The sequence below is a fragment of the Myripristis murdjan genome, chromosome 19 (genome assembly GCF_902150065.1).
Source record: "Myripristis murdjan chromosome 19, fMyrMur1.1, whole genome shotgun sequence".
Taxonomy (NCBI): Eukaryota; Metazoa; Chordata; class Actinopteri; order Holocentriformes; family Holocentridae; genus Myripristis; species Myripristis murdjan.
In genome coordinates, this window is record NC_043998.1 from 24,375,142 (window position 1) to 24,398,139 (window position 22,998).

The 22,998-nt window shown below is 43.9% G+C and overlaps 1 protein-coding gene across 5 annotated transcripts in view; it reads left to right on the forward strand.

Moving 5' to 3' along the window:
- ankfn1a (ankyrin repeat and fibronectin type III domain containing 1a) overlaps positions 1-22,998 on the forward strand; it is a 212,847-nt gene that overhangs the window by 118,359 nt on the left and 71,490 nt on the right. For 4 of the 5 annotated variants that reach the window (XM_030077909.1, XM_030077905.1, XM_030077907.1 and 1 more), the window contains 2 exons: positions 3,468-3,596; positions 14,012-14,210. In XM_030077909.1, the coding sequence (XP_029933769.1) occupies positions 3,468-3,596; positions 14,012-14,210 (328 nt within the window). The remainder of the gene's footprint in view (positions 1-3,467; positions 3,597-14,011; positions 14,211-22,998) is intronic. The other variant, XM_030077906.1, reaches the window with a different exon arrangement.

Here is a 22,998-nt window from a genome sequence, read left to right on the forward strand (position 1 = left end):
ATCACACAAATCCGTGTTGTGAAAATCTGGAACAGCGAACGCACGGCCGCCTTTTAGTTTTTGGCCGTGAAGCAGCGTCTGAACCGATGCTTTCATTTACATTTTTGGGATCAGTCGTGCGTTCCTGTCGCCGAGTGCATCGTGGAGCTTTAGGCGAGCCGTAAAGGAGACGTGTGTGATCCCGAGCGAGGCGCTTTGAGGACGCTCGCACACAAGAAACGTCCGTCTCAAGACATCAAACTGATTTTAACCAGCAAAATAAAATAAAATAAAAAAAAAATCCTAACCCGCGTCCAAGTTCCACGAATCAAAGCGGGGTTTTGGTGCGGAGATGTTTTTAGAAGGATGCGCTTTTGTAAGACTCTTTCCACAGGTGTGTGTGTGTGTGTGTGTGTGTGTGTGTGTGTGTGTGAGCTCGTGTCTTGATCTGCGGCCAGCTTGCCTCCCAGTGTGTCACTGTAATAATGGCTGTGTAAATAGCAGAGGATAATATGTGTGCCATTGAGCCGCAGAGCATTGTCATTCACACACACACACACACACACACACACACACACACACACACACACATGAAGCAGCTGTTTGGCCAGATAAGGCAGACAAAAGGGTGTGTGTGAAGCAGAACAACAGGTTCCTCCCCTCGTCTCTCTCACGGCTCTGCACGTCTCCACATCAGCCTCTCTCTATAAAACAGGGATGGAGGAACCAATTTATTGATTATGATTATGAATCCTTACCCGGTCAGGCAATCAGATCAGAAATAAATAACGAAAATTGATCAATCAGGCTGAGTCGATGTGAAACACTTGGAAGAGAACCGCTTGTGTTTGTTGAAAAAATAACCTGATGTTGTGGTGATCAGACGCTTTCTTTGTATTTATTTATTTACACATTATTTGTTTTTGGAGAAATACTGTATAAGCACTTCATTTGATTTTGCATTTTAGAAGAAAAGCAGCAGTTTCACATCATGGCGTGTTCATGTGGTTGATCCTGAACATCCTGAGCGTCTCACTGTTGAATCCAATTGTTGACTTGCATCGTCTTTTACAAACCTGAATTCAACTGTCTCCAAAAAAAAATCAAAAATAAAAAAATAAAAGACAAGAGAAATCATTTTTAAATCAAGTTTCCAGCGAGTGAACTGAGAAGTGAACGGCGTCTCCATGAAGCCAGAAATTCAAAAAATGTGGTGATGAAATTAAAGAAAAGTGAATTAAACACTTCTGCACGTTCTGCATTTACGCTGAGAAAACACAGAAACTCAGGAATAATTAACCTCTAAACATCGAAACGGTGTGAAATATGCTTTTAGCTCGTAAAGAGAGAAAGGAGCAGTTCTTTCAACCCTCGGGAACTATTTCCTGCCGGTGAACTGTATCAATCCGCCTCCATAGAGGATGATTTAAAGGTGGATACATACATTGTTATTATTATTTTTTTATATTTTCAGTGAACTGCTCCTTTAAAGTGGTAATCTGGTAATTCATGTGGTCAATCATATCTGTCGTGTTTCCGCACTTCTCATATGTCACCTGTCAATCAAACGGCGTGGGCGGGGCTTGGATTTCCCCCCGTTGATGGAGTTTCTCTTTTCTCCACCTGTTCCGCCGCTGCTTCTTCTTCTTCTTCTTCTTCTTCTTCTTCTGTTTAATTTCAGAAAACTATTTAGCGGAAAACGTCTCCGATCATCGCCTCGCGTTTTCATTTTTGTTCAGTTTTATTGCTTTTTTTTTTTTTTTTTTTTTTTTTTTTAAACATGTATATATCCCAATCAGTGTTGCCGCAATGACTCAATTTCCTCTCCAGCATCAATAAATTTAATCTCATCTCGGCTTCTCTCTCTCTCTCTCTCCCTCTCCCTCTCTCTCTCTCTCTCTCTGTTCCTGCTCACCTATTCCTGCCTTTTGTTCTCATCCTTTTCAAAGCCTGAAGCCTTGCCCTTCCTCCATCAGGGCTCCTGTGCTCTCAATATAGTGTGTGTGTGTGTGTGTGTGTGTGTGTGTGTGCCGTATCGCCACGCTCCCCAACCCCCTCCCCAAACGCCCGCTCTCCTCCTCAAACATCCCCATCTCATTATTCCCTCCCTCCCTCCCTCCTCCGCTCTCAGCCACTCATTCGCTCCGCTGCTCTCCAGTGTGTGCATGCATGCCGCTCCGCTCTCCGCGTGTGTGTGTGTGTCGGTGCGTGAATGTGAGTGTGTGTGTGTGCGCCGATGCGAGATGCGTTCGCCCAGCGCGCCGGTGAACAGGTGTTGCTCTCCGTCAGCGCAGGCGGCCGGAGCTCCAGCGGCGGAGTGAGGGAGCGGGCAGCCGACGCACACCCAGGACGGAGCATCTCATCTGGGGCTCGGCCGCGCGGGTCGGCCCCCCTGGAGCTCCGGAGAGGCGAGGCGAGGCGAGGCGAGGCGGCGTCAGTCAGAGAGATTTAAGCCCCGGACGCTGGGATAAGTCTGCTGCTGAGCTGCGCCTGGAGGATTTCAGCCGGATTGGACCCCCAAGTTTTGTCAATTTTTCAACTCGATCATTTTAATATCTGCAAAAAAAAACTGAAGAAAATCATCAAGTGGGTGCTTTGCCACATTTGGACAGCTTTGCAGCAACTTCTACACTGGAGTTTTCACTGAATTTATTTATATATTTTTTTCTTTTTTTTCATCTTTGGAATGAAATCGGCTCCTCGTTTCGCTGCTCGGGCGCCAGTTTGGACGCCGACGAGACGATTTCAGTTTCGCTTTGAGTTCCGATGCCGTCCCGTCTGACGCCGACCGGATCTGGACTGCAGCTCTGCCTGACCGCATCCCTCCTCCTCCTCCTCCTCCTCCTCCTCTTCCTCCTCTCCTTCTCCTCCTGGTGTTAACTTGTTCTCACTTTAAGGACGAGGCGCTCGAGTGGAATTCCACCTTCATCAAAGCGCCGAACATTGTGAAAAAAAAAATCAGAATTGAACCTTGGTTTTTGCTTTTTAAGAAGCCACAGATTGAGGCTGGTTTGGGCTGCAGTTTCTCCTCCTCCTCCTCCTTCTTCTTCTTCTTCTTCTTCTTCTTCTTCTTCAGAGTGTGTGCATCCTGAAGGCGTGAAGGAAGCCGGACGGAGAGCGTGAGAACTTCCTGGACTCTCGAGAGCGTTCACGCTGATTCCTTCTCGTTTCGTCGTCTTCTTCATTCTCTTGCGTCGGGACCGGTTAGCGCCGCTTTCACCTGGAAATACCTGCCAAGGATCTTTGGATAAAAGACTGTGTGTGTGTGTGTGTGTGTGTGTGTGTGTGTGTGTGTGTGTATAGCCAAGGACTAACTCAGTCTCTACATCGATTAGTGACCCGGCTCCTCACCCTCCTCGGTACCTCTTCCCTTTCTCCTCCTCCTCCTCCTCCTTTTTTATTGTCATTTAAGCTTTTCTCAACCCTGCTCCTCACCATCTATCTTTTCTCTTTATGTGTGTGTGTGCGTGTGTGTGTGTGTGTGTCAGATCGGACAGTAAGATCTCGCGGCTGGCCCAGAGGTGGAACCAGGGGCCGGCGTCAGGAGATGCTCTGATCCGAGACCTGAGACCCCTGTTTTACGCGGGAAGCCCCCGATCCTCACACAGCCTGGACAGGTGAGCGCACACACACACTTGAAAAGCATTCAAGCGTTCATCATCGTGTGTGTGTGTGTGTGTGTGTGTGTGGGTGTGTGTCGAGGTGTGCAGCTGGTGTTTGTGCCAGGCTGAATTGACGGAGAGAGGAGTTGAATGTCTGCTGCTCAGTCTGCTAGTTGATCCGCTGAACCGGGTGGGAGGATGGAGATAAACAGCATGTGGTGTTTTTTTGTGTGACGCCGGCCGGCCCAGCTGCTGATCCTCAGTGCCGTTAACGCCGCCGCCGCCCGCCGCCGCCACCTGAAATACTGACACGGCTTAAACAGGTTAAGTTAAGTTGAGATCCGAGTTTCACCCGAAGCGGAGATGAGGGGTCATTTTGGGTTGCGGAGGTTAAAAATCCCCCTCATTCTCACAGCTGTGATGATACACGACACACACACACACACACACACACACACACAGAAAAAAGGTCGTGGACTGTCCCAGGGTGCACTGCTTCAAGAGCCAGCCGATCACGCAGTTGCAGAGTCTGTCCACGCTGCTGCTGCTGAAGTCGAGCTTTGATTGGACATTCTGCGTCGTTTCAGGGTTTTGCTCCTGATTGTTAACACCGATCTGGAATATAATGCGATATTGAATATATTTGAGTACTTTTTGTGGCTTTAGTTGGCGGATTTATCATAGTAATGGTCGCCGGGGCTCATGGGAATTGTAGTTTTTACCGCCGTTTTGACAAGCCGAAGTGACGGTTGAGCTGAAAGTTGCCGTTCGCGACATAACCCTGCAGCAAACTGGGTTATGTCACCAAAAAAATGACCTCCACTTATGCTGCTTACTATGAGGTGTAGTTAGGTTTTAAAGTTAGGCGCCCTCTAGTGGTGAAGTGAGGTGACGTGTCGTAGTTTAACAAGACACAAACTCCACATTGGGAGGTGGTTGGAGGCGTGGAGACTGGAGTTTGAGTCTTGCTTGAAGTGTTTCCGGGTGTTTATTTATTATTGTCACCATGACGATAAAACTCCTCTAATCTTAACCTCAACCAAGTATTTTTGCCACCTAAACCAAACCAAACCGAGTCCTGTTTGGACTCAGGCGCCCCCCGCGGCTTGTGGCATATCTCCTGCCACCAGTAGGGGGCGCTAATTCAGGAAGTGCTCCAGTGTGGTCGTGTGGGTTGGAGGACTTGTTTCCCCTTTAGTCTGCTTCATTAATCCAGGAGACGCTGTGATGCGGTTACGGCTAAAAGTAAAACTCCAAATCATGAAAAACAAAGCGAGGTACAGTGGTTCCTCGTTTATCGCGGGAGTTATGTTCTAAAAATAACCCGCAACAGGCGAAATCCGCGAAGTAGTCAGCTTTATTTTTTACAATTATTCTCGATGTTTTAAGGCTGTAAAACCCCTCACTACACACTTTATACACTTTTCTCAGACAGGCATTAACATTTTCTCACTTTTCTCTCTTGTTTAAACTCTCAAAGTTCAAACCTTCGTAGAAAAATAAGTCCAGTAAAAAAAAAAAAAAACATGCAAAATTTCACAAAAAAAAATCTGCGAAATTGTGAGGCCGCGAAAGGTGAACCTCGTTATAGCGAGGGACAACTGTATACCTCCAGAACCTGAGGCTCCGCCCACTTCGCAATGCTGTGCTGTTGCAGCACCGCCACTAGAGGGCGCAAACACACAGAGTAGTTAACAGAGGAAGAAGAAGGAGAAGAAGGATGATGAAAACAGACTGAGGGTTCGTCTGATTTGCGAGGAGGCTTCCTGTCACCTTGTCGGGAAGGTCACATGACATCACACGGTGTAGCTGCCGGTTTCCATGGTAACGTAGTCAAGGCTTTTGCGAGCGGCAGGTGAAGCCTGTGAGGTAAGTTACAAACAAGCAAGTGATTTTTTTTTTTTTGTTATATATATATATATATATGACATTTTTCACGTCTTGTGTGTAAAACCGGCCTGAGTGTGTCGCTCCAGAGAAAACACACACACACACACACACACACACACAGAGTGAAAAGCCAAACCTGCTTCAGGCGTCTGGTCTCTAATGAACCGAATGCATCGTTTTACTGAAGTTCATTCATGTGAAACGGCAGAATCTGCTGCATCGTCACGTTGACATGCACCTATTGTACAAATTGTTTTTTTTTTTTTTTTTTTTTTAAATACTGTATTTCACCAATTAATCGCCCGGCCGCAAATAGCCGCCGGGTTCTTATAAACACCTGGGGTCTGCACCCATTTTGCGTATTAAACACCCACCCGAATAACCGCCGGGGCGATTATTTGCATCATATTGAGGTAACCCAAAATAAGGCTACTCACCTTATTTTTGCAGCAGTAAACCGTTTTCTGTCAAAATAAGAGCGCTAGCTAACGTTAGAAAAAAGGGTGCACCGTAATCTTAAATCGACCGACTGTAAATATGTTGGACAGTAACTGTCATCACGATAATGGCCTGGTGCAGGTCTGTGCAAAAATAAATAAAGGCCTGCAGCGAATAGCCGCCTGGTTCTTTTAAACGCCCGGGGTCCAAGTTGATTTGGCGTATTAAACGCCCGGGCGATTAATTGGTGAAATACGGTTTATTTCACACATTTGGAAACCAAAGTGAACGTTGCTCCTGCTGCCTCTTTGTGAGGTGTTGGTAACGTAAACCCTGTGGGACCGGATCTGACCTGGAATCTGCTTCTGAAGTCTGAAAAAAATCTTAAATCGTCTAAATTTGACGCCGTAAAAAAATGTGAAATGGCTCGAGTGCAGTTTGAGGTGTTTTTCCTCCCCCGGACCACACAGACTAATGATCTTTCTCTGCGCCGCCTGTCAACTCTGACACCAACTCAGAGCAGAACTTCCTCTCTAATTCTTCTCCTCCTCCTGCCAAAGTGTCGTTTCAGGGCTCTAATGAACCGTGCCCAGCTGGATCGGCGAGTCTCTCCGGCGTTTTTGCTCGTGATCGATCATAAATGCGGTTCCACATCGCGTTCGCATGTCTGATCCGTCTCAGCACACGGGATCCTCGCAAAGAGACGTGCAGCAGTTTGCAGCGGCGCGACGAGATTTACGACGTTGGCCTGAATCTGCATGATCAATACATCGAGATCAATACTCTGCGTTTTGAGAAAGGATATTGCACAGAGGAGTAAAAAAACGAGCCAGAATCATCAGTTTGTGGATTCAGCTCCGAGTTTGAGCCAAAAAAAATAGGCTTGAAAAACTCCCCGCAGACGTTTAGACGACAGGATGAAGATGGAAGCTGCGTTTGGAGGAAGAGGAGAGGGGAATTGTGGGTTCAGAAACAAAATGGATTGAAATGACAAAGTGCCTGATTTGCATGAGAGCGCAATTATCAGGAGACCTCTGCCTCCGCCAGAGAGTGGCTGTTAATTTGCTTTTTGTTTTTGCCGTACAAATTCCACACATGGCAGATTGGCACAGCATGAAAATCACCCACGATCTCTCATTACAAATCTTTTTTTTTTTTTTTTTCATAATGTAATGTTTTTTTTTCTTCAATTCAGTTTTTCATATTTTTGTTTTCAGACAGCGTGGGGCCACAGGAGGTATATTTGAATTATGTTATACATATTTTTGGCCACGTTACATCTCAAACAGATTTGGAATGAATGAGATCTTTGAAAATAGATTTCAAAGATGCATTTTAGGCCTTGCAAAGAGATAAATTTATTTCTGAACAAAGGAAAAATAAAAATGAAGAAGCCAGTTTTATTGCATGTTTCGAATATGTTGCAGTGTCCAAATTTCAATTTCCCGACACGGCTTGGCCCACGGGGGGCGCTGCAGGTTCAAGACGTGGCCTTGTTTCTATGGCTTTATCTGTTAAAGAGGCTCGTGCACTGCAGCAGAACACATCGCATTCAAATAAACGTGCGCACTGTGCACAAACACACACACACACACACACACACACACATACACACTTCCATTTAAACTGCCTTTTGAATAAAAAAAAAAACATTCAAGCCAAAGCAATATCTCAGATCTCATTTTTTCTCTCCTCTTACTGCAGTTTGACACTTATCTCTGCAGTTCACTCTCAATTCACCACTGAATACACACACACACACACACACACACACACACTCATGCACACACACACACACACAGATAAATGATGCAGTGTTCAGGATATTTGTTTGCTGCAAGAGCGAAAACCACCATTCTAAAAACAACCAATTTGTACCTTTTTAATTATTCAAAACCTTGGTGGCCCTCCTCGACTCTCTCTCTCTCTCTCTCTCTCTCTCTCTCTCTCTCTCTCTCTCTCTCTCGTCCTCAGGCTCTCGTCGGTCATTATTTGATTTAAAGAGGCGCCGGTGTCATGTGTTTGAAAGGTAGATAAATGGTAGATGAATGCGGAGGCTGAGCTCGGAGGTCGTGGATATTTAACTCTGTCACTTAATGAAGGCGTCTCCGCCTCGGGGTCAAGCCTTAATTGATCTTTCTTTTTTTTTTTTCCTTCCCCCCGCTGACAGAATTGGCTGCCAATCAAGCTAATTTGTGAGTTTTTGAGTGACGTGCCCTTTAAATCGGGTGACCTCGCCCTCGCTCAGCTCTCCAAGTAAACCTTTCCTGCACACGTCTTGGATTTGCCAGAAAGGATTAAATATCGCACATATTATCTCAAAAACACCGGCTCAGTGTCAGCTGCTGTAATAATGATCACAATAGTTTTGAAGCGATAAGGATTTTAAAAACTTAAAGTGTTTTTGGCTAAAGGCTAACACATGCAGCGAATGTAACACAGCTCGTTAGCATTGGCTGTTTGTTTATTTTTGTTATTGGTCAGCAACAATGTTTTTTAGTGGATTTTGTTGAATATATGAATACATTTGTTTCTCAATAATGTCAGAATTTTTTCTTTTTTTCTCAGAAATTTGTGACTTTTTTTCTCAGAAATTTTACGACTTCAGTCTTGAAAATTCTGATTTTTTTTCTCGGAATATTTCCCCTCTCTTCCAGTTGTGTTATTTATTTATTTATTTTTTTAAACTCCGTGCATTGGCCCTAATTGGTCATCGTAATTTGTGAGCATTGATAATGAACGGTGGACTGAACCACAGACAGGAACTGTGCTTTTGGTCGGTGGTTCTCAAACAAACCTCTAGAGGTACGTTAGAGTACTGCATGGGGGTACATGAGATTTTTTTTTTTTTTTTTTTTTTAATGATCCTATGCTATGTTAAGTTCAATAAAAACTTTAAATGTTAAGTTTGATAAAGCACGTTATCTTCAGATTTCCCTCCGGGTTTCCTGAAGGTGTCAGATGTGTGTGTTTGTGGTTTGTGGATCAGTGGTTGGCTGAAAACAAGGAGGAAGAAGAGAAGAAGAAGCAGAAACAGGAAAATAATAATAATGAAAAATAATAATAATAATAATAAAATAAAATCTCCTCAGTGTCAGGTTGTTGATGATGGAGCTCGGCTGGACGTTTTTATACAGTTTTTTTAATTTTTCTAAATTTTGTTTGCACTCGTCAATTTGGCTGAAGATTGGTTTCAAAGGGGGAATGTTATTGGAAAAAAAGGTTGAGAACCGCTGCTCTAGTTGTCCCTATAGCTTTTCAATGGACACCCTCCGGCCAATCGGACTCAAGAATCCTTGGTGTAATATTGAATTATTACCCGGCCGCAGCGTCGCTGAAGGTCGAGGGGTTCAGTCTGGGGTCCTTGTTTCAGCGAGGGTTTGAAAGAGCCGGCGTCCGTTTGAAAACACCCACGGCTTCAGGAGGGGAAGCTAAAGTACTCTTCCTTTTGTGCCGATGTCAAAAGGCCTTTATTTTCATTTCACACCTTGGGGGCTCAGGTATGCTCTCCGATCCTGATGACGACACCTACACTGAGACACAACAAGTATTCGCTCGGCCTTCAATCCACCGAGCAGCTTTTTTTTTTTCTTCTGCAAGCAGACTTTGGTTTGAAGTGCGAGTTATTTTAAATGTGATGTGCATCATATAATAACCGTTATCTAACAGGGTCTGAGTGCTGTAGGGTGAATATCAATTTAATATTCACACATACACACACCTCTCTGCACTGACACACTGACTGGACCTTCATTTGCTCGTGGACACTGGCATCAGGAATCTGGACTACAAATAAAACCATTGCACTTTGACTATTAACGGCGGTGGATCGATTATTTGGTTTTTGCAGAGCTTCCCACACAAAGGATGTATTTTCACGGTCCACCCGAATGCATTAAAGCCCATTCCAAGTATTCAACCTATATTACAAAACAGGCAAATGGTACGTTGTGCAGAACAGCCCACAGGTTCAGCACACTTTCAGAAAATAAAGCCCATAACTGTACCTTTAAACCTCTTGCAGCTCGTCCCTGCAGCCTCTGAAGTGCAGCTTTTGTCTCCTTGACATCGGAAACTTAATTGTCCCCTTGTGGTTTGTAGCTTATAGAGTCCAGTCTGGTTCCTGTTTTAGAACTACAATATTGACCAGATCATTGGATTACCTGTTTTTCATCATTTGCCACAAATATGGAGAACTTATTTCATTTCAAGGCAACTCCACCACAGGCCCGTGTGTCTCTTGCCCTGTTCACATTTGGTTTTAATGTCCGTCTCACGAGATCCGATCACAGGTGGACATCGGACGGATCCCTGTTCTCACTTGGCATCGTCCCGCATCTCAAATTTACCTCCAGCAACCTCAGATCAGTCAGAGTGAGTTCCTACACATCTTTTCTTACTGTGATTCTGCAGTGCAGACCGATTTTTGTCCGAACCCGACCCGAGCCACAGATTTTGCTCGTCCTCCATCGTTAGCTAGTTTACCTTCCAAAAATAGGCTTCAGCATCATCACGCAAACTCGAGAGATAGAAGGACCATCATTTTTATTTATTTTACACTAAAGAGTTTCACTAAAATAACGCCGACGGGACCGAACCCAAACACAGTTTTTGTCCAAATTGGCTCAACAGTCTCGAGTTGGGTATTCAAACTCTATCCGATTCCTCTCTAATTTACTCCCAACTCCCTCCTGTCTCCTCTTCCTCATCGTTTCTGCGTTCTCGCCTTTCATCTCCCCAATAGTCCTCGCCCATCCTCCGGCCCATTAAAAGACGCCGCCATCTAATGTGTGAGGCCCAAAGCGTCCCCGACCGCCTCCGAAGGTGCCGAGCGCGATCAGACCCGCTCGCACCTCGATCACCTTGAGGCAGGTGTTGGAACCGAGCGTGAACGCAGTCTCTGTGCTTCTCCTGCACATAACGTGTCACTTCCATCATGAAGGTGTGTCTCGGCACAAAGGGGCTACATGCGGTGTGTCCCGGTGGCTCAACCGGCAGAGAGCGAACTGCCAAGTCTTTGTCGACGCAAGGGATCCTGCTGCAGGCCCTTTGCCGCATGTTTCTCTCTCGATAACAAAATTAAGCTGCCTTTGATCTGATAAAATCGGAAAAAGAACACTGATCTATCATTTTACCAGGATGGTCCACCGCGGTTCAACAGGGGAAGCACTGCGCCGAATCCAGGCTTTGATATTTTGACATTTGACGTGTTTTACCCCATCATCTCTTCTCACCCTAAACCCTAAACACTCCTAATCTTGGTACCCGCTCTCGGTTCAGGTTATTAATCCACATTCGCTCAGAATGGATCATTTTTCCAGCAGTGGAAAGCGATTTGGCAAAAGCCCCCAAAACTGGACTATCTGATCTTGTTTTATTTGACTGTAGCTGCTTTTGATCTCACTGTAGTTTTAAATGTTTTTACCCTTGTACTTTTTATTTTAATCATTCTATTTAATGTATTCTAGTAATGATAATAACCCCACTCCGACTCATTTTTTGTGGGGAAACTCGCCCTGCCCCTCAGGTGTGTTTCAGACCTGTGGGAAACACTGGGCTGTACTCTGCACGGCTTTCCTTTTCTGTTGTGTTTTGTGTGTGTGTGTGTGTGTGTGTGTGTGTCACGCTAAGCCGGCTGCACTCGCTGTGTCACTCCTGCATTGTGTAAGTATAATTTGCAATGCGTCAGCCGCCGATTCACCGGGTCGAGTCCTCCTCGCGCACCCGTTGAACTCGACAAAGCACAAAAAAACAAAAGCAAAAGCGGGACGATTCTGATTCATATTCATTAATTCTGACCACTTTGCGAAGCAGCTCTCGGCGTGAAAAACTTGTTTTCTAAAACGCCGCGGCACTCAGAGACGCGTCTGCGGCGTCCTGTTGGCAGGCATCATCAGACGAAAATTGCTGCTTCACCACAACGTGTCTCCACTCAGCCCAGCAGGAGACGGTCGGCTCGGTGTGACGCTGCTGATTGGCCCGTTCATCCTGTGAGGCTGCAGGCTTCTCCTTCTCCTTCTCTATTTTTTTTTTTTTTAAGTGACAAGAAGTGTTTAATGAGCTAAGAGAGGGTTTGTCATGTTGGCAAAACAGCACGTCTCCAAAAAAAAAAAAAAAAACTCCACCCTAACAAATCGTCTGCGTTCAAATCTCATTTTTATTCAAACGAGATAAAAAGATCCACCAGTGAGATGAGATAATCCCACTTGTTTCAGTAGAAATGTGTTGAAACAAGGCAGAATAAGGCAGATCAGCCCTCTAGGATCAAGAAAATGGCACTTGAATCTAGAAAATTCTGGAGACAAGTGGGATTATCTCATCCCACTGGAAGATTTGAAGGAAAGAAAAGCAAGATTTGAACATAAATATGAGTCTAAATGTTGTTTTTCAGATGTTTTTGTGCCTCAGTTTGTCTCTGTGCAAGTGTCTACTGTGTCTCTTTTTATTGCTTTAAGAAAAAATCACTGTTTTTTTTTTTTTTTCCAGGGTTTTTGTTTTCCTATTTTAATATCGTCAAGACTGAATACCGATGGAGATTCGGTGCTTTCATCCGTCAAGGCCCCCGCAAAGTCTCCCTCTGACAGTCTCGTCATTTCGGTGACATGTTAAATTTGTTCGGAGGAAAGTGAAAGCGAGCCGGAGGGGACGGGAGGTCATTCGAGCGCTCGATGAAAAACTGAAGCAATCTTTTCTGACAGCGCCGGGGCCAAAGGGGATCGCAGTAATGCGTCGTGTTTCTTAGAAATACAAACGCGGCGGCGCTGCACAGCCGTAATGCCTCTCATTGATTTCTGACAGTCGAGACCAGACAGATTTTTGAGTTAACACCCCGCCGTAAACCGGTGGCTGAGTAATCGATATCATTTAGGGCGAGGAAGACGGATCCCGAGGCTGAAGCGCGCCGGCTTCCCTAAACTCCCGGAAAAATATGAGAATAGTCACTTTTCAACTTTGTTTCTTTAACTCGAGGCGAGACTTGGCATCAGTCGCTCCAATTTTCTCTGACTTCCACATCGGTCTATGCGAGCTGACACACACTCAATGTCAAACTCTCAATTTCACCAAGACACTTAGTCTCATATTCAGCGCTCAAATCTGGTTTCTCTTCTGCCGGTGGGATGAGATAATCCCACTTGTTTCCAGAATTGTCTTTAATCGAGTGTCATTTTCTGCTTTTTTCTGATCTGATTTATTCTAACTTGTTTCAATACATTTATACTTAAATCCCTGAAGATTTTAACACTGAAGACAAGGCTTTTTTGGTTTAGTTTTTTTTTTTTAGTTTTTGGTTAGTACCTTCATTGGATTAATTGATTTTTTTTTTTTTTTTTTTAATGCATCCAGGAAGAGACTTTACCGTTGTTCTTAAAGGAATATTCCTGTCATTCACCCCCTTTTCACTTTTCCTCCTCCACGTCCTGTTTTCCCAAGCCTTCCCAAATCGTCTTTACTCCTCCTCCTGCTTCCTTTTTGCTCTCGATCCTCAGATTAGCATGGAGATTATAATGAAGGTAGTTAATCTGAGTGCCACAGATCAGAGCCAGGGCTTCTTTCTCTGCTCGCAGGGCGAAAAAAACTCGGAAGCACCAACACGAGATTAGATTAGATTTTTATTTCCTAATTTCAGTTCTCAGATATGGAGTCAAAATAGAAAACATGTCAATAAGAAATAATGATGCAAAATGATAAAAACAGTTGAATTCAGTTAAATCGATTAAAAACTGAAGCTTGGTGGTTTCTGATCGTGGATTTAAACTTTCCCAGTGGCGTTAAAACACTGAAGTGGAGAGTGTCCTGATTGGTCCGGGTGTTTGCTGCAACAAACTAAAACTAAATCTGCTTTTCCCAGTTCAGTAAAAACATGTGGAGCGTCAAAACTGACTCTGATGCGCCTCAGGGAGCCGAGGCAGCACTGACAAAACTCAGAATGACTGTTTTGTCATAAAATCACTCTGAATATTGACAGAACGGCTGAGGAAAGTGAGCTTGTGGTTTCATCTCACTTCAGTGTTTCACGCCTCAGGCACTGCAAGTCACTCTGGGTTCCCTCTCCTGTCCTTCCTCCCTCCTCCTCCTCCTCCTCCTCCTCCTCCTCCTCCCAGCAGAAGCTTCCCGGCCGGTATGACCCAGCAGATGCAGAACCTGCAGCTGTCCCAGACCAGGAAGTGCCCCGGCGGGCCGGCCTCCCCCAGCGCCGCCAAGCGCCTCTACAGGAACCTGTCGGAGAAGCTGAGAGGAAGCACCTCCTCCTTCGAAGATGCCTACTTCTTCGGGAAGTCGGACCGCCTGCGCAAAGCCTCGGTGAGTCAGAGACTAACGCCGGTTCATCCCGTCCCTTTGAGAACATAAGTTATTACACTGCACCTGCATTTTAAAAGAGCATTTCTTCAATACAGTTTTGCAGAAAATGAGGATTCAGTTCTTAATATGGCAGCTGTGTACACCTGGCCACCCCGCCCAGGTAGCGCTGTGCCATTTCATATCATTCACAAGAACACCTGTGTACGTTTGTATGTGCAGAAAAAGGGTCTCATCATGATAACAACAATATGGCAGCGTGACGACATGTTGACCCGTTTGCACGTCCTGCTGAGCAAAGTGAACGCAGAAAACAGAGAATGGGCTCACATTCAAATGGTGAAATCAGAAATAGGCTCATGTGTTTTTTCAAATATTGCACCCCTTTGCCGGGCAGAGCCATTATGTAAACACTGTAGTTATCGCTATTTTTTTTTTTTCATATCATCTTGAATATCATTAGCACAGTTCACCCTGAACTATCGGGATATTATTTTAAGTTTTATTACCTTAACCTCTGCTACCCAGGGACACTTCAGTATTAAAAATAAAGTCAACAGAGTGTGTGTGTGTGTGTGTGTGTGTGTGTGTGTGTGTGTGTCTGAGGATGAGAACTAAAGGGAAAAGGTCAGCAGGTTAAAATAAACTAAAATAAGGTGGATCATTATCTTTTACACCTCTGATGATATTTGATATTTGATGATTGGAGACCCCGGCCGTAACTTCTGCACTTCACTGTGTTCAGTCACAGTTTTTTTTTTTTTTTTTTTTTTCTGCACGAGACGAGTCTGCAGCTGATGTCACTGATTTCTACAACTTTGGTCAGAAGCTGATGACATGAGCTGTTGGAAGATGTCGAAAACTCACAAAAAGGCCAGACAACGGTGGTGCAAATGAGAAGGAAGAGCCAAAATTAAAGAGTCAGCATACACAACGTTAATATCTTTAATTGCATCCTGACTGGGGAAAGAAAAGCCTCAGATTCTCGGCTCTTGGTGGCACACGCTTGAGAATTTCTCCTCTTCCTCCCCCGTGTTCGAGTCCTCGGCAAGTGAACATCAGGATGAGTTTCTTGGTGTGTTTTTCTCCTGTTTTGTGCGGCGCTGAGCGAAGGCAAGGCCGCTGGTGTCTGACACGGAGGGATCAATAAATACCTGGTTTGGTGCTGCGTTAACTCTGTGGTCTGTGATGCATTTAGAGCCGGGATTCTCCTCCTTTCTTTTCCCCTCCGTCTCTCCTCTCTTTTATTCTCCTCCTTTATTTTGGTTGTTGCATCATAAAAACAGACGATATCTTTTATTGACCCCCGGAGGCTTTTGCAGACGGTTGCTTCTCTGCAGCCGTGCTCGATCCTTCCTCGCGCTTTCACCTGGAAACGCTCAGTGCCTTGCTCGAGGGCGCTCCCGTGGCTGTTGAGCATCTGGTTCTGCCGCGATGCCGCAGTCTCACTTCTCCTCTTCTGCCGCCGCCGCGTCCTTCCTGCTACCCTGCAAAACATTTGGTCGGGGAGAGTCATCGAGCGCGACAGTTGTAACGGGTCATATTGTCCGTGTGTGTGTGTGTGTGTGTGTGTGTGTGTGTGTGTGTGTGTGTGGACACTTCCAGAACGTTCTCTGCCAGCCTGGTGACATTTACACACCAGTCACAACAACAAGCCTGGGAGACCGAGGCAGACGGGGGGGAGGAGGATTGTGGGAGGAAGTGAGCGAAGGCCAGATGGAGGAAAAGTGATGAAGTTCCCAAAAGGAGACAATAAGGCTGCGGCCAAAATGACCCGTTTTGTCCGTTCATCAACATCTGTTTGTTTTTTCCAATGAACAGACAATTAAGAGACAGAAAAGTGCAAAGACACTGAATTTTATGGAAATGATGGAGTGTTGGTGGATGAGTTTGTCCATCAGACGACACATGGAGACGCCTGATTGGTCGCCATGAAGCTCCCGGCGCTCAGTGTCTGTGCTGATGTTGATGCCAGAGGAGGTTTGGAGCTCTGCAGGTCCTGAGGCGGCAGAGCGTCGGACTCTTTTACGCACTATGAGCCTCGGCGCTCGGCGACCCCGCTCTGTAACTTCTAGGGATGGGCGTATCGATCCTGTGGTATCGATATATCGATACTCACACGCTACTCATTTGGCATCAATTTCTGTAAACAAATATCGATGCTAACAAATAAGAATTGGGGGGTGCATGCATAACTTTCAGCTGTTTTAGATAGCTTCCTTCACTTACTATGTGCCGACACACCCCTGAGCCTGGCGGCGTGTTGAGCTGGCCCGTGTCACGTGACGGCCCGACAGCACAGCCAGCAAGAGTGGCTCGAATGCGGGAGCCGGAGGAACACACAGAAAATAATGGCAGATCGGTCTTTGTTTCTTTTTTTTGACAAGAAAAGTGCAAGAAAACAACAATAACAGTGAAAATGTGCAAATTTTTGTTCATATTTAATTTATTTCATTCATATTTATGTTATTTATTTTAATTTTAGTTTTATTATGCATTGACTATAATAAATATGGTATAAATGGTCTGTATTTGTCATGTAATTTGTCTTAAATGCAATAGTATTTTGAATGAAAAAAATTGCAAATAAGAAATTATCAGTATCGGTATCGATGAAAATGCAAGAAAAAGTATTGGTATCGTATCGAATCTTAAAAGTGCGGTATCGCCCATCCCTAGTAACTTTACGTGGTGCCGCCCCCTGGTGGCCGAGTCGCTGTGGTTCCTAAACGCTTCCACTTTGCAATAATCCCACTTCCAGCTGATGGTGGAATATCTAGGAGGGAAGAAACTTGAGCAGCTGACTTGTTGCAGCGGTGGCTTCCTGTTCCATCACTATTCCAGCAGCACCTGAACTCAGTGAGCTCTTTAGAACCAGACGCTCTGTCACTGATGTTGGGAAAGGCAGACTGCATGGCTGCTGCTGGAGGTTACACACCTGTGGGGACGGGACTGAAGGAAACACCTGAACTCACTGATTAACAGGTGAGGCCCAGTGCTTTTGTCCATATAATGTATATTCTGCAAGATGTGATGGACGCAGAAACGGAAACCCACAAATTCTCCCTCTCCGGTGAAACCAGACATCTGAGGAAATGAATGAAGACGTCCATCTCACATGCCTGGTAGCTTTTAGAGGGACATTATCTGTCATGTAGAGGTGAGAAGCTCAGCCTGACCCCCTGAGCCACAGCGGCCCACAAGAAACACGCAACGAAGGTCACATTTTCACAATAAAGGCATGTGAGTTCGCTAATTGGAGCACAGAGGTGACAGAAACGTCCAGTCAAGAGGTCACTGATGATTCTGCTGCAGCTTTTTCCTGTCGGCCGCTGGTGATATAATCGTTAGGCCGCTGATAAGAGCTCATCAGCTCCTACAGATATAGAGTACGGTCAGCTGCTTATGGTGGAAATAAATCCTGACAGTCGAGGGAAAAAAGTGAGAAAGAGGTTTGATGTGAGAGAGTCTTATTTCCAATCGGAAACAGAAGCACTAGATGGACAAAACCAACGCTCCCCAAGGGACGTTCTGGGAAATGTGCGTGCGTGTCTACAGTCAGACTCCATTTCAAATCATCTTGAACATTTTTTCTTCCCCCCGGTGTCTGCTGCTCCTCCATCGGACTGTTTTGCACCGAGCCACATTATAAATGACCCGAGATCGTGCTTATTTAAATTGGCAATAACTCAAAAAGGGAATTTCCACTCACGGCAGATTCAGTCCATTGCCGATCCCAAATGTATTTGTCCAGCCGGCCAGCCGTGCCGTGCATAAACACACACACACACACACACACACTTGTCATTAATCCCCTCAGCAGTGTATGCAGTGTCAAGCGGAGGACGAGCCTCATTACTTTTTAAAACTTATTTGGCGAGGGAGTGCAGACGCCCGCGGTAAACAGTTTGTTGTGCAGACAATCTGAAACCACAGCGGCTCCAGTCAAAATATTCCCTTTTTAATTTTAATTTTATTCTTTATTTAACCTGGAGGGTGTGTTCAGATCAATTACCTCTTTCTCCAGAGAGTCTTCATCCAGACGGCAGCAAAAGGCTAAAAGTTCACCTTCACCAAACAGTGGAAAGGGTGGAAAGCATGAAGTCCATGACACAGTTCATATCAAGGCAGAGCAGGTCCGGGTAAACAGGAAAAGTCTTCTCAATTCTTAAAAAGAAAAAGTATTAAAGGGCGTTACGTAGCCAGATTGAAATTATTTAGCAGTTTGTGCTTTACCAAACCTTGACTGCAGTTTTGGAAGACTTAGTGAAGAATCCAAGTTACTTAGTAGGTAAGTGACCTTGGTTGTGTTTTAGATCGCCACGTATCGGGGTGGAACAGCCTCAAAAGGTACTTGCCAACCAGCGGGTGCGTTTTATGGCGAGAATATCAGGGTTTTTGGAAGAAAAAAAACCATGATAATTCTTGCGGGAGCCTTGGTACAGCCTTATTTTGGTTATGCATGCTGTTCGTGGTATAATGGTGTAAATATGAACCTAAAAAGTGGACTCCAGACAACCTGAAATAAATTAGTCAGGCTTCTCCTGAAACGTCCTCTGAGAACTCACCTGGAGGTTTCACATTTTAAAGAGTCGGCTGGCTGAGAGCGGAGCAGCGTCAGAGTCTCAGATGCAGCTTTTATATGGTTCACAGGATAGTTTATGGAGATGTTCCCAAATATTTAAAAAATTATTTTTGCAGAGTGAGTGAGAAACTCATTCATATTCCACAAGGGGCAGCGCAGCAGACTTTGTACCCTCAAGGGTAAAGACCAACCTGTGAAAAGAGTCATTTCTTTATTGTGCAGCAGCCCTGTGGAATAACTTACCTGGGACATTAAAGATGAATTGCAGCTTTTGTCATTTTAAAAAGTCACTAAAGTCTTGGTTCAGTGGACGAGGATAGTAATTTATCACTTTTTAGCGACATGATTATATTAATGATTGTTGAGTGTAGTTTTGATGAAAGAGCTGTGTGAATGAAGGCTTTATTGTGCCATCCCTGACGATTTTTATTTATTTTGTAAATACCAAGGCCCAAACGCCCATATACATTGAGAGGTACCAGTCCCCCCCAATGTTCAGGCACTCCAAAAATGTCCCCCCCAAAAATATTGATGGAATATATTAGCAATTCAATGTTCAGGCATTCCCAAAATGTCTGTCCCCCCCAATGCTGAAATGGTGGTTTTGGCCCTGGTAAATACAGGGTGACCCAAAAAAACGGGAACTTTTTAACAATCCAATAAAACCAAGAGTGATGGAAGAAAAATATTTTATTCATAGTAATTGAAACCTTAAAACATGCCATTTAAGAAACAATGATGGAATTTTCATTTTTTTAAAATTACGTCCTGTAGATGGCGTCCTCCTGTACAAATGCATTCTTGAAATCTGCTGTTGAGATTCCTCATTGACCGCTGCAACATCTCAGCTGGGATACTGTGAACTTCATCCTGAATTCTCTGTTTTAACTCATCCAGAGTTCTTGGTCGAGTCGTGTACACTTTACTCTTGAGATCGCCCCACAAGAAAAAAATCACAAACTGGCAAATCTGGCGATCTAGGGGGCCAGGGAACGTAGCTGTCAAACTATCACCCTTTTTATAAAACATTTTTATGGCTAACGCACGCTGTTGCCCGTTCCACTGATCCATGGTTACTAAAATGGCGGAGTGTTTACTTGCTCAAGGTCACTGTCTCGCAGTGCACTGCAAAAACGCAAAATCTTACCAAGATTATTTGTCTTATTTCAAGTCAAAAATGTCTTATTTCTAGTCAAAATATCTCATTACACTTAAAATAAGACATGATCACCTCAGAAGTAAATTGTTTTTAGAAATTTGCTTGTTTCATTGGCAAAATTTGCCAGCGGAAAAAGTGAAAATTCACTTGAAATAAGTGAAAATTAGCTAGAAACAAGAAACAAATTTTGCCAATGAAACAAGCAAATTTTCACTTGAAACAAGAGACAATTGTCTAAAAACAAGTTACTTCTGAGGTGATCATGTCTTATTTTAAGTGTAATGAGATATTTTGACTAGTAATAAGATGTTTTTGACTTGAAATAAGACAAATAATCTTGGTAAGATTTTGAGTTTTTGCAGTGTGCTGCCACTTGCTCATGTCTGCCAATACGCACTTCAAAAATATCTGTTATTTTCGGTCACCCTGTACAAATGGTCTAATAAAATCAATCAATCAATCAATCAAATCAGTCAAAGCTTGGTGATGTAAGAAGGACAGTGTCTTTAAAATAAATTCCAACATGAGTTTTTTCTCCTCCATATGAAGTGAGGGCCACAGCAGAGCAGAAACACGGCCGTGTCTCAGTTTTACCTTCAGCGAGGCGGACGTGTCAGCCTTCAGCCTTCAGGCACTTTCATGAGGAACAGAACAAATTGTTTTTTTTCCATATTTTCACGCCGCCGACATAAACTGCATCGAACAGACACTTAAAACTTTGCCGAGATGCTTTTATCTGTGCCTTCGTCTCGGCGTCGAGGCCGTGTGCTCGTCACGCGGCTGACATTTTCTGATTGCACTCCGTTGTTTCCGCCCGTATATTTCCTCTTGTTTACCTCTCTGTGGATGACACTCGGGTAAACTCATGTACCCAAAGTAAAATTTCCGCTTTTCAGTGCACGCTGAACCTGCTGCACTTTCATTCCCATGAAGAATTGTTCGGGGAAAAACACAGTTTGCTCTTCTTTTTTTTTGCCTTCAAAAGTTAGAAGAAAATGGTCTGGCTGCTTCTCGGTTGAATGACACTAGAAATTATTTGCACCATTTAACAGTCAGGAGTGATTACCTGCAGCGTTAATGTGTCATATCGCAATGAAACAGGATTTTTTTTTGTGTGCAACTATATCATCCTCCAAAACCAATCCTGGATCTCCGAGGAGGTTTCAGACGCTGGAAATCAAAATGTGCAATCGTTTGATTTAATAAGCCTGTCATGTCATTGTGGACAAATGGTCCAGTTTACAGCAGGTGTAAGAATTACTTTCCCCGTCATCGTTTTGATTTTAAACGCTCTGTTCTCTCCACCTTCAGTTTCAACAGCACTTCTAAAATAGCACTTTACATTTATTGGACAATTTGCAATATAATAATGCACTTTACACTTTAGCACTCTGCACTTTAATCAGCCCCTCGACATGTAATTTAGTGTTTAAGCAGTGGTGAAATGCGCATGGTCCCCTGACCCTTGGCCTGTATGTTTCATGATCAACTATGCTGTGTTTTTTTTTTTTTTTTTTTTTTTTTTATTCTATTGTGTATTATTAATAATGTGAATGCTATGTACAACACCAACCTGCCAATGGGACTAGAGATGGAAATTAGCCACACGGCTGTAATCTCACATGTTTACATGTATATGTGCATCAACATGTACTGTCCCATTTCTTTTAAAAATAAATAAATCTACAAATCTACAAACAATTAAAACAATTCAATACAAATCAGCAACAGTCAATTTTCTTAATCTGTCTTTGGAAAATCTGTTGAAGTGGGGCTTTGTGGCTCTAATGTTTTGGAAGTTTGTAATGTGAGAACTTTTGATACCTGCTCGTCCAAAACAAAAATGACGGATTATTTAACTTTTGCGAGGGACGAGGGATCGACCTCAAAGTTTCTCGGGGTTGAAATTGATGCTGAAAGTTTCGATGGCTGTGCTCCGGCCAAACTCTCAGTGCAGATCAGGTCTAAGTGTCACTTTTTTTTTGCTGTGAGACAGTCAGCAGGCTCCTAACTCTGTGCCTGGTTTGCAGTTCTGGCTCCGTGTGTGTGTTCGGTTCTGATGGTTCTCTCAGGCCGGCGTATCACCACTGCCTGTCAGAAATAAGTAATTAGTCTCCGCCTCGAGCCGATGTGCCGTAAAATTGGACAAATGGTGCTGGAGCCGAGTCGGCCGGCTGCGTGTTCGTCTGGAGCCGAGCGGCACGCCGACCGTGCAAAGAGCAGCTGAGCTATTGACGGCGATCCGATGCTGCTTTCTCTGTTTTTATTACCAACGTTTTTTTTTTTTTTTAAATAAAGCCCCAGCGTCTGATGGAACACGATCAGATCCAACTGTCATGTCTTCAAATCCCTTCTTCAATCTAACCAGCAGCCAGAAAAGCCAAAAGTATTAACCCTCCTGTTAATGTTCAAATTCATTAACATCTTTTATGTTTAATGTTATGTTTTTAGCAGTTTAAACCTCCACTAAATTATTATAACTTTAATTGTTCCCAAAGTTTATGTGTCAGGTACTTAATGTTTCTTTGTTGACGACCTAAATAGCTCTTTAAATAAAACATAACTCCTCCTCCACCCCCACTTATACATCCACTATTTCTATTACATGACTATGGAAAAATACGCAAATCACCATAAAATCTCACTGATTGACCTAAAATTGGAAAGACATATTCATTTTTGGTGTTTTAATGGCTTTATATCATTTCTAAGTACAGATTTTTGTTATTTTTGTTACTTACACCCCCAAGCTTTGGAACACACGACCTTTAGACATCAGGGAAGCTAGCTCAGACATCTAAGACTAAAAACCTACCTTTTCACTCCAGCCTTTAACAAGCTCCTGTTTTATTCCACAGTGTTGTCTTTTATTGTTTTATTTGCATCTTTTGTTCTCGTTTTTAGCCTTTTCTTTTTAATTCCACCCTGTGCTGTTTTTAATGTTTTATTAATGTTCTTCTTTTTATTGTGAAGCACTTTGAGCTGCAATTCTTGTATGAAAGGTGCTATACAAATAAAGTTTTATTATTATTATTATTATTATTTAT